The sequence below is a fragment of the Panthera tigris genome, chromosome F2 (genome assembly GCF_018350195.1).
Source record: "Panthera tigris isolate Pti1 chromosome F2, P.tigris_Pti1_mat1.1, whole genome shotgun sequence".
NCBI lineage: Eukaryota > Metazoa > Chordata > Mammalia > Carnivora > Felidae > Panthera > Panthera tigris.
Window position 1 is genome coordinate 71,743,393 of NC_056676.1, and position 14,321 is coordinate 71,757,713.

A 14,321-nucleotide genomic window follows, 5' to 3' on the forward strand; every position below is an offset into this window, starting at 1 on the left:
TGCGTTCTTGCTGTGCGGATCAATTTTCAGGAAAACCTGTGTTGTTTATGAGCACCAAACCCCAAATATTTGCAGAGAAGCCCTTTTGGGAGTTTCTGGCACTCTGGGAACCCACACAAAGTGTTACCTATCTTTTTTTTTTTTAATGGAGAAAATCGTTCTCTATTCATATCTGCAAAATGCATTAGCTCCTAGCTTCCTTTTAAACCAAAACCGAATCACTTGAGTATCCAAGGCTGCTGCTTTCTCTAAGACGATCTTTGTTAAGTTGTAACATTATGGATGACCCGGGAAAGAAAAAAATGTGCAAACAGAGACCAAGGTCCGTACAAAAGGCCGGGTCCCATCCAATTCTCGATCACTGTACACACCTACGAAGACCACCTCAGCTGTGAAAGGGTTCTTCAAGTAACAAGCCTAGAAATGGCATTTTATGTTGATGATCAAGCTTACGGGCCATTGATATGATTTCACCAATTTGTATTTACTGAACATCTACTATGTGCCAGGCTCTATGCCAGGCACTGGGATAACATTAGTGGATAAGCAGCCATCACCACTGTCTGCTGGGAGCTGGTGGTCTTGGTGGGGGGCGGGGCAGACACACACTAGTAAACAAATGATTCCAGATTATTGCAGTGCTAGAAGAAAACATGCAGGGTGCAGCCAGAGGGAATGCAGTGGCGAGGAAAGATCTGAGGAAGCAGCATGTAAGCTGAGACTCTAGGACAAGACTTGTCACTCTTACAAAGAGCAGGGGTTTGGGGGCCAGGAGGTGCAGGGAGAGTGGTCCTAGAGGCAGAGAAACAGCGCGAGGCAGAGTCCTGAGACAGCCAGTGCTCGCAGCCTCTGACAACTGAATGCTGTTGAGGAAATGGAGCCTTTGTGGGCCATGGTAACGAAACTGGATTTCATTTTAGGTAAAACGGGCAGGGGGCATCGGGGCCACTGATGGGTGTTAAGCCGGGGCAAAGCATGATCCCACACAGGAGCAGTGGAAAGAATAACCCATGTTGGCCAGCTTAATCTTGAGGTGCCTGCTAGACTTCCAAATGGAGATATTAATCAGGTGTTTGGGATAATCAAGTCTGGAACTCAGAGGAGAGGCTCAGCGGACACAGAGTTTGGAAGTATACAGTTAGCACACACAGGGTCTCCAAAAACACCGTGAGGTCGGTTGGAGCCAGGGACACCCCGCTGAGAGGCTGAGCAAAGGGGCAGGGTCCCAAGAAGAAATTCAAACGGTGCCGTGCAAGTCCAAAGAAAACAGAGTTTTTAGGGGGACGGAGTGGCCAGCTGGGGCAAATGCCTCCCGGGAGCTGAGCCGACCCGCAGAGCAATTCTGAAGCTTTGAGACTCGAGGAGGGGTCTCCTCTTAAACAGCTTTCCTGAGGACCCAGGGATGATGTAGGGACGTAGCGAATGGTAGGCATTCCAGGCTCCGGGGCCAGACTCCCTGTAACTGACCTCCACCTCTGCCGTTTCGCAGCAGCACGTCCTCAGCCAACTTCCCAAACCTCCACGAGCGTCAGCCGGTCTTTACAACAGAAATAATAGTATCTGCCTCACAGGGCTGTTGTGGGATTAAATGAGCTAATAAGTAGCAAGTGCTTAAGAGAGTAAATCGCCTGGCTCATGTTAAATGTTCAGTGTCAGCTATGATTATTGCTGTTATTGTTGTTATACTAATGAGAGTTAAGTGCCAACTGCTGGGTTTTGCATGCATAGTTGATCCTTGAACAACACGGGTTTTCCGACGAATGCTGTACAGCCCTGTAAATGCATTGTCTCTTCCTTATGATTTTCTTCAACATTTTTTTCTCCAGCTTACTTGACTGTAAGAATACATATAACATACCAAATACATACTGATCAACGATTTATGTTAGCAGTAAGGCTTCCGGCTAACAGGAGGCTATTAGTAGTTAAGCTGCGGGGAGAGTCCAAGGTTATATGCAGTTTTGACAGCATGAGGGAGGAGTCAGCGCCTCGAACCCCTCTATTGTTCACGGGTCGGCCGGACACCTGGGTGGCTCAGTAAGTTAAGCATCTGACTTTGGCTCAGGTCATGATCTCACGATTTGTAAGTCTGAGTCCCCCATGGGGTGAGCTCGAGTCCCGCTTCAGGTGAGCCCCACTTCTCTCTCCCTCTCTCTCTTGTGGGATTCTCTCTCTCTCTCGCTGCCCCTTCGCTCACTTGTACCCTCTCTCTCTCAAAAAAAGAAGGGGGGGGGTCAACTATAGTCACTTATGTGGCAGATATCGTTATCCCCACTTTGCAGATGGAGAAACTTGCCTAGGACCACCCAGTAAAGTTCTGAGGGTGTCACAGGCATTCACATACAGGTCAGACTCAGTGCTCATAACCACTGCTCTGCAATTCCTCATGGGATGCCAAGATGTTAATGTCCAGGGCAAGGAAGGAAATGGCCCACTCGTGTATCAATTGTGTGCTATGGGCTGAGTGTTTGTGTCCCCCCAGATTCATTTGCTGAGACCCTAACCGCCAGTGTGACGGTATCAGCAGGTAGGACCTCTGGGAGGTGATTAGGTCATAAGGGTGGAGCCCTCATGATTGGCATTTGTGTCCGTATCAAAGGGACCCCAGACAGCATGTGAGGACACAGTGGAAAGACAGTCAGTCATCGTGAGCCAGGGGGTGGGCTCTCACTGGACTTGGAATCTGCCGGCACCTTGATCTTGCACTTCCCAGCCGCCATAAGCGTGAGAAATAAATGTTTGTTCTGGAAGCCCCTCAGTCTGCCGTACTTCTGTTCGAGTAGCCTGAACTAAACATTGTGTTTCTTCCACTTGTGTTTCCAGGGGGACCTACCGGTTTTAACCTGGTTCTGGGTGGCGCCTGGGTGGCTCAGTCGGTTAAGCACCTGACTCTTGGTTTCAGTTCAGGTCATGATATCACGGTTTCGTGGGTCCGAGCCCCGTGTCGGGCTCTGAGCTGACAGTGCAGAGCCTGCCTGGGAGTCTCTCTCTGTCCTTTCCCCCCACTCGCCCAGTCTCTGTCTCTCTCAAAATAAATAAGTAAGTAAAACTTTTAAAAAATTGGTTCTGGCATGCATATGGCTATTGGAAAACCCAATCGTACCCTGCATCTGCCAGAGTCACAGATTCATGAAGAGGTGAGGCTGTGCTGGACAAGAAGCCTCCTTGGGGAGGTGGGGGGGGGCATGGTCCCCCATGTGCACGGAGCTCCAGCTTGCGGCCCTGCCTGTGCCACAGCGGCTCTGCTCCCATCTGGTTTATACACTAAGCCCTCTCTTAGCATGCACATGAACAAAATATTCTGCGGATACAAAAGTTTCAAAACTGCAAGACTCGTCTTTTCTCAGGCTGCACCTGCATCAGAATCACCTGTGGTGGTTGCTTAACATGCGGAGTGCTCGGCCTCACTACAAACTGAAGGAATCAGAAACAGCAGAGGGAGTTTGCTCTTTAACCGGATCCCCAGGTAACGCACGTGCTTGTTCCAGTTTGAGAACCACGCGAGAATCTCTATTACTGTGCGGGTCCAGCACGCTAGCCGTTAGCCACTTACGGCTAATTTCAATTTCAATTTCAATTCATTAAGACTAATTAAACTTTGGGGGCACCTGGCTGGCTCAGTCCGTTAAGCGTCCGACTCTTGATTTTGGCTCTGGTCATGATCTCCTGGTTCTTGAGATGGAGACTGAGCCCGAGCCCCGAGTGGGGGGGGCCGTTGTGTCGACATTGCAGAGCCTGCTTGGGATTGTCTCTCTCCCTCTCTCTCTGCCCCTTCCCTGCTTGAGCACATGCTTGTGCATTCTCTCTCTCAATCTCAAAATAAATAAACTTAAAAAAAAAAAGGTTAAGTAAACTTTAAAAATTCCATTTCTCAGTTGCACTAAGCACATTTTAAGTGCTCAACAGTCACATGTGGCTAATGGACACCACACAGAACATCCATCATTGTAGAAAGTTCTGCTGAACAGCCCAAACATCTAGACCCCTAAATCCACTTGAATAATGTACCTCATGTGTTTTACACCAAGCCACTAAATTCAGTCATCATTTCCTACCATTTTTAACTATATTCAAGGCTTCATATGCTACCCAAGGAAACAGTATTATACCTTCCGTATTGGCCAGAAATTACCTGCCATGTATCTATTTCCCCCGATACACTCTGAGAGCCTCGAAGGCAAGAATCATGCATGTATTATTTAGGTGTGTATACTCAGTGCCTAGAGCATAAATAAATGCTTGGGAATTGCTTAATTGGCCCACATAACATAAATGAAATATGAAGCTGACAGTGATTTGTCCTTGAGGAAAGCACTCACCAGCAAATCCATTAGGATGGCTAGTATCACAAAAACAGAAAATAACAAGTGTAGGCAAGGATGTGGAGAAATCGGAATCCTTGTGCACCGTTGGTGGGAATCTAAAATGGTGCAGCCGCTACGGAAGACGGTAGGGAGGTTCCTCAAAAAAAAAAAAGAAAAGAAAAGAAAAAGAAACATAAAAATACCATATGATCGAGCAGCTCTACTTCTGGGTATATACCCAAAAGATCTGAAAGCAGGGTCTTGAAGTGATATTTGTGCACCTATTTACAGCTGCATTATTCACAACAGTCAAAAGATGGAAGCAATCTACGTGTCCATCAATGGAAGAATGGAGAAGCAAACTGGGGTACGTCCGTAACGATGGGATATCAGCCAACCTTGAAAAGGAAGCCAATTCTGACGTGTGCTACGACACGGATGAATCTTGAAGACACTGTGGTAAGATAAGCCAGTCACAAAAAGACCAATGCTATACGACTTCCCTTCTATGGGGCACCTGGAGTCGTCCAATTCATGAAGAGAGAAAACAGACTGGTTGGCTGCCAGGGGCTAGAGCAAGGGGGCCGTGAGGAATTGTTAATGGGGCCAGAGGTTCAGTTTTGCAAGATGAGCAAAGTTCTGGAGATGCATAGTGGTGATGGTTGCCCAAAAACATGAATATATTTAATACCACTTAAAAAAATCATTAAGATGGTAAATTTTAGGTCATGTGTATTTCAGCACAATTAAAAATGTTTTAGGTAAGTAAATAATACATTTATGTGTGTGTGTGTGCGTGCGTGTGTGTGTGTGTGTGTTAAAGCATTTATCAACACCAACGAGAAGAAACATATCAGCCCCATGGCTTAGAGACAATGTCTTTGGAAGAACCCTGATTCACAATCTACCCAATGTGCCACAGGCGAGTGCTAGAGGCAGAGGGAGGGAGACGCGAAGATGAGACACAGAGAGGCATTGTCAAAAGCCTGACCCGGAATCACACCTCCACAGAGGGAGCTTCTGTGACAATCCCAGGGCGAAAGGGAGCCTCTGGGTTCCCTTGACTTATTCTACCGCTTAGAATCCTCGCCAACAGCACTGCACCGAGCTGACCATCAGAATTCCTGGAAAGGCTTCACCCTGGGAGGTTCTGATTCCATACACCGGGGGGGGGGGGGGGGGGGGCTTTATCTTTACAGGGTTCTGCAGGGGAGCCAGGGTTGGGAGCCCCATTCTGTAGAACTTGTATCTTCCTCATATCACGCTGTATCTCTTAATGCACCCGCTGTTCCCATCTTCCCATCTGGTTTGCAAACTTCTCGAGGGGAGTGGTTGTGCCTTATCTCAATCCTGAGCATCAAAATCACCTGTGGAACTTTTTTTAAGACTGCAGATGCCTGGGGTCTATCACACATCTATTAAGTCGGCATCCCCAAGCATCTGTATTCTTTTAAAAGCCCTCGAAAGGGATTCTGATCACACCCCTAGACAGAGACCTACCGCACTGTGGGCTAAGAGTGCTTGACACAGGGTCTGCTCCCCATTTGCTGAGCGATAGGACGCAGCCCCTTTGACTAAGTATCTGAAAGAGACAATGCGTGCGTTTTGTCTGTGTTACTGATTCTAAATATTTTACTAAGAACATTTTGCACAGGATTTAAACCAAATGATAAAGAAAAGACAACAATTAGCAGTTGGCGGGCACCTACTACGTGCCAGGGGCCCATCACGTGCTTCATGTGTATTTTCCCGCTTAATCCTCAGTCCTAGGTCAGGAAGGTACTGTGACCTGTCTCCATCTTACAGAGGAGAAAACCGAAGCGCAGAGAAATTAACTCACTGCCTCAAAAAATGAAACTTTTTAAAAAATAATTATTTCCTTTAAAAAAATTTTTTTAATGTTGGTTTATTTATTTTGAGAGAGACAGAGAGAGAGACAGAGCAGGGGAGAGGGAGAGAGAGAGGGAGACAGAGAAACCCAGCTGGCTCTGTGCTGTCAGCACAAAGCCCAACGTGGGGCCCAAACTCACAAACCGAGAGATCATGACCTGAGCTGAAATCAAGAGTCAGACGCTTAACGGACCGAGCCACCCAGGTGCCCTAAAACTTAACTTTTTTTTTTTTTAACGTAACATTTAGATTACAAACATTTCATAACTTTAGAAAAGTGATCATAATCTTTTTTAATGACTACATTGTTTTTCAGTATTTTACCCTAATTTTTTTTTTTTTTTATCATTTTGTTCTAATTTGTTGAATCCTCCTTGTAGGGCAGGCTTTTATCTTGTTTACAACTGTTTACCATTTTAAATGCACATCTTCGTGCTGGGGTGGAGGCGGGGATATTTTCTGTATTTCCAAAAGCCTTTCCCTAGGAAAGATTACGCGGAAATGTTCTGACGGTGAGCGGCATTAAATAGTGAACCAAAGGGGGGGCCTGGGTGGCTCAGTCGGTTAAGCTCCTGACTCTTGATTTCGGCTCAGGTCAAGATCTCACAGCTTGTAAGTTTGAGTCCTGAGTCAGGCTCTGCACTGACAGTGTGGAGCCTGCTTGGGATTTTCTCTTTCTCTCTTTCTCTTTTTCTCTTTCTCTTTCTCTCTCTGCCCCTTCCCTACTTGAGCTCTTTCTCTCTCTCAAAATACATAAATAAACATGAAAAAAAAATTTTTTAGTAAGTACTGAACAAGTCTCCATCGAGGGGAATGTGCGAATGAGCTGGGCAAGCCGTCTCTCCTGGATGGGCCATATTCCTTGGCACAGTCCTCATCAATGAGCACCAAATAGCTACGATGGGCCAGGTGCTCTTGTGAATGCTTCATAGATCCGATCCCCCCTGGTCCTCACAAGACCCCTAGGGTGAGGCACAGACAGGCTGCCTGAAACAGAGAAAGGTGAAGAAATGTACCCAGGTTCACAAAACCAGCAAGAGCTGAACCAGGATAGGAGCCCACAGTTCTAACCACCAAGCCAGGCCTTCCGGTCAAGGCAGGTGTCCCCATGACACCCTCAATCAACCACCCCAAGAAACAAGAACAAATGACAGTGGCGGGAAAGAGCCCCGCCCATCACTCGGACCACACCAGACTCTCTCTGTAAGTGCGCCATGAAAATGTCCGCTTCACTTCCCTGGCACAAAATCCAGAATCGCTCGCTCAGAGCCACAGTCTCTGACCTCGAGGGTGCGTACCTTCTAGATGCAGAGAGAAAGTGAAGGAAGGAAGGGGAAGATGATCACACTCACTCCAGAGGCTCTGGTAGGGGCTTTGCATCATTGTATATAGTTGAGACAGGCTGAATTGTGTACCCCACCCCCCCTCCAAATGTTGATGTCCTGGAGCCCGTATCCATGAATGTGAGTTTACTTAAAAACTCGGTCCTTGCAGATGCAATTAAGACATAAATTAAGATGAGGTCACACCTGAGTAGGGCAGGCCCTTATTCCAAGGTGACCGGTGTCCATAAATTTCTTTCTTTCTTTTTCTTTTCTTTTTTTTTTTTTTTTTTGCAACACAATAAACTTCTCTTGTCTTAATCACCAAGTTTGGAGTATGTTGTTAGAGCAGCCCTAGAGATGAATTCAACACTGCCTGGCCTTCCAGCTCTAGCAAGACAGAAGTGGTATTTTGTTCATCTCGGGGTCCTGGGAACTGGAGCCAACTCCCTGGCACGTAGTAGGGTGCTGACAATGTGTTTGAGTGAGTGAGTGAAGAAACTAATAAAGTACAAATGCGGTCGGAGAAGGAACTGTATCTTTTTTTTTTTAATTTTTTTTTTCAACGTTTTTTATTTATTTTTGGGACAGAGAGAGACAGAGCATGAACGGGGGAGGGGCAGAGAGAGAGGGAGACACAGAATCGGAAACAGGCTCCAGGCTCCGAGCCATCAGCCCAGAGCCTGACGCGGGGCTCGAACTCACAGACCGCGAGATCGTGACCTGGCTGAAGTCGGACGCTTAACCGACTGCGCCACCCAGGCGCCCCAAGGAACTGTATCTTTAATCTTGACAAGAGACCAGAGCAAATTAGGTGCTCAATAAACATTGCAGAATGAATTTTTTTTTAAGTGAATGAATGAGAAGCTCAGGGAGGCTTTGCAGGGGATCTTATTCGTCTGTTTCCCAGGGATTCAGCAGGGGGCCTGGCACACTGTAGCTGCTTAATATATTTGAACCGGGGTGGGGGGTGAAGAGAGGGAGGGAGACCATCAAGATCAGAAACACGATTTCCCAAACCGTCATCCAGATGAAACGTTCTTCCCTTTAGGTATCTAACCAAGGAATGGCCAATGCCATGCAATAACCCGGTGACTTGTGAGCAGCCTCAATGATACTGAAAGGGCTTTCACAGTGGAACTCGAATGCGCTTTTTCCAAAACACATTTCTTTTTCTTTTACATCCAGAAATCGTAAGGCTTTCCAACCCTCCCAACAATGTTAGAAATGCAGCTCAGAGTTGAGAGGTCAACGCTTCTGCGTTCAGCCCGAGGGACACATTTCCCGTCCATGCACAGCCTTCATTCCTGACCCCTGCCCTGTGGCCAAAAAGGGACATCAACCAGGCTCAGGGAAATTCAATTTGGGTTGACAGCTGGCAGCATGATAACAACGGGGCGTCTGCCTTGACCCTTTGGAGAAGCAAAGGCAGGCGGGGGTGGGGGAGGTCACGAAGGTTTCTCTGGGGCTTGGTAAACCTCCTAACGGAGGGTCTCAAGTTTCGGCTGGTTACTTTCCACATCCGGAGGAAAACCCTGATTTCTACTGCTGCCTCAGAATTCAGTTCTGCCTCCAACTGCTCCCCTGGTGGTATGTGGGGTGAGAAAAAGGAACCACGTTACTCTTCACTCCCCCGGACCTGAGCTTTCCCAGGAGTGGCAATAACACCGTGGCGAGGTGCGATTTCAGCCATTCGTTCACACATGCGTTCACATTAATAACCCACCAGACCAAGTATGAGGTCGCTGGACTTAGGCCTCAATGCATGTAGAGAATCTCTGCTCCTGTGGGATCCCCGTTCTTGTCTCCTGAACTCCCAGCTCCGACTCTCCTCTGCTCCACGGACACCAAGTGTAGCATAGCAATCGTCAGAGTGACAAACACGAAAAAGCAGAGCTGACCCCTTCTCAGTGGTGGTTAACGGGCAAGGGAGGAACCAGCTTTCTGTTACCGGATGTCGCCCTCACGTGATCGGCTCACCCCCAGATGCTGGATCTCTCCTGCCTGTCGGAGGAGGCGGTTGAGGGGGACACCTACGTTATCTTAGCAGACACAGACCCTGTGTGTGGCAGGACTAGTTTGCACGCCCTCCTGTGGCCCCAGGGGGGTCGCACGCGGAGCCTGACCCTGGGGCAGTTGATCTGTATGGCATTTAGCCCTTTGCTTTGCTTCTGAACAGAAAGCCCCACGAGAACTGGCCACGCCTGCTGCTTGCTCCTTCGTATCCCCAAGCGCTCTGGCCCAGGCCCCTGGCACCTAGATAATAAGCAGTGGAGGCGCACATCATACAAAAGAGCCAACACACGAACAAAAAGAAACAAAGGTAGCAGCTTAAAGAGAGCCAAGCAGGCAGGTGTGGGTTTCGCTCATGCTCTGTGTGCCCCACGATGTGCTTCTATTGAAGTATAACATAAATACATAAAATTATTTGTGTCACAGGGGCACCTGGGTGGCCCCGTCGGTTAAGCGTCCGACTCTTGGTTTCGGCTCAGGTCACGATCCCACGGTTCGTGGGTTCAGGCCCTGCATCGGGCTCTGCGCTGACAGCACAGAGCCTGCTTGGGATTCTCTCTCTCCGTCCTTCTCTGTCCCTCCCCTGCTCTCTCTCTAAAATAAACAATCACGTTAAAACAAATTTTTTTTTTCATTACCTGTGTCACAGGTGTGCCATCCAAGGAATTTTTACACCTGTGTCACCAGCACCCAGGGGGGGAAACGGAACATCCGCAGAACCTCAGGAGCAGGCCTCAGGCTCCCTTCCCGCCGCTACCCTCACCACCCGGGGGTAAGCCGCGCCCCTGCCAGCTGCAGGACACCTCCTGAGTTACCTATCCTTGCTGACTCTTTGCTTCATGTTGGGAAAACGAGACTTGCCACGCTGTGTTTAGAACGTGGGTGCGGTGCCTGGCCAACCACAGAGGTACAGCACTAATACTCGAAGTCGTGGAAGTAGTGATGGCCACGGTACCAGCAGCAGCCAGGGCAGCAGAAGTAACAGGAGAGGGAGTCAGGACAGGGGGCTGCGACAGTAGGAGCAGCAGGATCAGTGACTGTGAAAGCAGTGGTGGTAACAGGAGAGGAGTAATGGCGGTAACAGAAGCCGTAGTGTTAACAGCAGAAGCAACAGGAGCTAACGCTTTGACAGCAATTATGTACATTCCAGGCACTGTTCCAAGTGCTTTACCTTAACTCCTCTAACGCTGGAAGCCACCCTTATAAAGATGCACAAAGTATCATTTCACTGAAGCCCTGAAAGGTTAAGTGGCTTTCCCAAGGTCACGTTAACTATGGATCCAGGGATCCGTGGATCCAGGGTTCAAACACCAGCAATCTGGCCACAGAGCCTCTCCTCTTTCTTTCTCTGTCTCTTTCACTCTTCATTCTTTCCTTCCTTCCTTCCTTCCTTCCTTCCTTCCTTCCTTCCTTCTACTTATTTATTTATTTAGTGAGTGAGTGAGTGAGCAGGGGAGGGGCAGAGAGAGAGAGGGAGACAGAGAATCCCAAGCAGGCTCCGCACTGTCAGTGCAGAACCCGACGAGGGGCTCGGACTCACAAACCGGGAGATCGTGACCTGAGCCGAAATCAAGAGTCAGACCCTTAACCGACTGAGCCACCCAGGCGCCCCCGAGCCTCTCCTCTTAAAAGCAATCTTTCCGTAACTCTTTGCTTGGCAAAGAAAGGTTTGTCCTCTAAGGTTCTCTTCTTTGTGTACAAGGAGCAACTCTCCATTTTGGCAAGCACGTGGTCTCATAGAATGAAGACCGCATTTCCCAGCCTTCCTTGCAGCTGTGCAGAGCCTAAATTCCAGCCAACAGAATATAAGTAGAAGCAGCAGATGCATTACCCAGAAGCATCCTTAAATGGAGAGAGCCTGCCTTTCTTCTTCTCTTGCCTTCTTCCTGCTGGCAGATATGATGTCCTGAGCAGCAGCAGCTACAATGGACCATGAGGTGACTTGGGAATGAAGGCCCACATGGCAGAGAAAAAAGAGCAAATGCCCGGCTGTCGCGCAGATTGCCACAGCAGCCCTGCACGACTTGTGTCTGAACTTTCAGGTAAGGGAGAAATATACCTAATATCTTCTTTAAGCCAATGTTCATTTAGATTTTACAGGATTCATAGCAAAACCTAATCCTCAATAATCCTTGCAATTATAATTAATATCACCTGAAAAGACCCCTGCAAAACTATCACTTTTGTGTTGGACTCTTGACTTAAAAACAAAACACAATGAAACATGACTTTGTGTATTCCCCCCCCAACAGATAAACTGTGAACATAAGCATACAAAGCCTCATTGACCCTGGAAGGTAGGAACAGTTCCTTGTCAATTCATGTTGGGGGTCACACTGAAGCCCCTCAGGTTGGTCTCCCTGCCTCCAGTCTCTCTCATCCGTTCAGGACACTTTTGCTTGTCTTATACTTAAAAACTATTTTTATCCTAAAAATTGAAACAATTACGACGCTCTATATGTGCCTCCTGTACGCAAGTCACGTTATTGTCTAGTTTTGTCTAACCTGCGTGCAAAAATATAAAACATAAATATGATGATTTCCCTTTCAGAGATGAAAGAAACAGAGAAGGTCAGTGATTTGCCTGAGGTCACACAGCAAGTTGGTGGCAAAGCCAGAATTCCACCACTCCCTCCAGCACCCAGGCTCTTTCCACCACACCAAGCTGGTTTCTGGGAAACACCAGTCACAGCAGACCCATCCTGCGTCACGTGACCCTGGCAACTTTAAGATTCTCAGACTCTATGACTCTTCTCTGCCTCTTCTTGCCCACTCTAATTTTTTATCATCCTTTAACACAAACTTCCACCCACTGAGGCCAGATGCCTTGGACTCCATCACATGCCCCTATACCAGGCCTCAGTATTTCCAGCTGCAAAATGGGGCAAATCATACCTCCACCAAGAGGCAACATGGCAGAGAAGAAAAAGGCAGGAGACCCGGAGTCAGGAAAAACTGACTTCAAATCCAGCTGGGCACATTCTTTACCTGTAAAATGAATGTAGCAATTCCTACCTGGTGGGATTACTGGGTGGACTGAACGATGTTTCTAAGAGTCGCTCGGCTGAAAATAGCACCCATCCCTGACAAGTGTCATCCTTGTTACTATTCCTGACTTCATCCGGTGCCACCACCCTGACACATTTCCTTCTGCACAAAGGACACAGGTGATGTGGCAGCAAGCACTCTGAGAAGCCTTACAAATGCCACACATGTGTTTGCCACTAATATTCGCACCCACCGTGTCTCTGTCAGATTCTCGTCCGCCGTTTGCTCAAATTTCGCATTTCAACCCCCGCCCCAAGAATCCCTCCACATTTCCCAGGCTGTGCGCTCTAGACAGGATGGGCTGAGGCCACTCACCGATTCCATAGCGAATCTCTCGACGAAAAACTGGAGAGCCTGGAGGCTGAAGATCTCATGTCTCAGCCGTCACATCAGAAAATTACCTGGATGGAGGCAGGAGAAAAGGGGACAAGCGTCATCCAGCGGGACCGGGCAGAAGACATGGTCTCAGACCAACACGCGATTTCATTTGGAGGCTGGCATCCTCGTTAGGAATGTTCCTACACCACCGAGTGGCCGTCCAGGAACAGGAAGGAAAAGAGCCAGCAAACCACGGTTTCGGCGATCCACTTTGGAGCTGGTATCGCCACTCTTGGATCTGTGCGAATGCTCAGGCAGCCTTCGTGTGTTCTATTTCTAGTTCTACAGCGGAGAGCAATTTACAAGTCATTAATTTCTCTAAACATGAAATCAGAGCGTGCTCACAGGTGCGACAGACAGACCCAAGCAGCTCTGTGCCCACGGGGAACGTGGAGGTGTTCCCCCAGCCCAGGGAACCAGCCCAGGGAGGAGGTACAGCCATATGAATATACATATTTCAGGACAGCCCCTCTGAACCTGAGAGAGGATTTTAATTAATGCATGCATACCAAAGCTTAATTGCTGAGTGCACAGAGCACAGGAAGTCTGGGATAAAAGGTGTTACGTAAGGGAACAGCTTCAATATTTGCAGAATGGAGGAGAAATAGAGGTAGGGAGTGAAAACAAGATGAGCCAAGACACCTGCTGGGTCCTTCTCCAGGGATCCCTAGCTCAGAGTGGCACCTCCATTGGGGCCAGGACCTGGGGACACTCTTGACCCACCGTCTTCCTAATCCATCCCCAGTCCTGTCTCATTTACTTCCTAAAGATCTCTTCCTAAAGATCTCTCGGTCTGTCTCTCTCTCTCTCTCTCTCTCTCTCTCTCTCTCTTTCTCTCTCTCCCCATCCTCACAACACAGCCCGGGACCAAGCCTCCACCATTCCCACCTGGGTGCCTACAACTGCCTCCTTCCTGGTCTCCTCTCATCCCCACTTCTCCCCCTGCAATCTGGTCCCCCCCACACTGAAGCGAGAATCATCTCCACGGGTTTTTTTTTTAACCTTTTACCGTAGAGAATTTTGTAGACACAAAAACAGAGAATATCCTGAACAGCCGTGCACCTACCACCCAGCCCCGACCGCCATCAACTCACAACCAATCCTTCCTCTCCCCACGCTATTACTTCCAAGCAAATAATCTCACCATTTCAGTCACAAATAGAACAGCATGCATCTGCAAGACCAGGGCTTTTACACAAATATCATTGAAATACCATTGCCACACCTAAAAAAAATTATTTAATTCCTTGTCCTCACCAAATACCCAATTTTCAGATTTCTAATAGTCCCATAAATGTCAAAATGGTTTTTTTAAACAACTGTTTTTTAAAATCCAGATCCAAATAAGCTCTATGCCTTATGATTG

At 48.0% G+C, this 14,321-nt stretch overlaps 1 protein-coding gene across 2 annotated transcripts in view; it reads right to left on the minus strand.

Moving 5' to 3' along the window:
- Positions 1-12,978, minus strand: part of ASAP1 (ArfGAP with SH3 domain, ankyrin repeat and PH domain 1) — a 310,634-nt gene extending 297,656 nt beyond the window's left edge. For both annotated transcript variants that reach the window (XM_042973136.1, XM_042973135.1), the window contains exon 1: positions 12,893-12,978. In XM_042973136.1, the coding sequence (XP_042829070.1) occupies positions 12,893-12,951 (59 nt within the window). In that variant the 5' untranslated portion in view covers positions 12,952-12,978. The remainder of the gene's footprint in view (positions 1-12,892) is intronic.
- Positions 12,979-14,321: the final 1,343 nt, after the last annotated feature.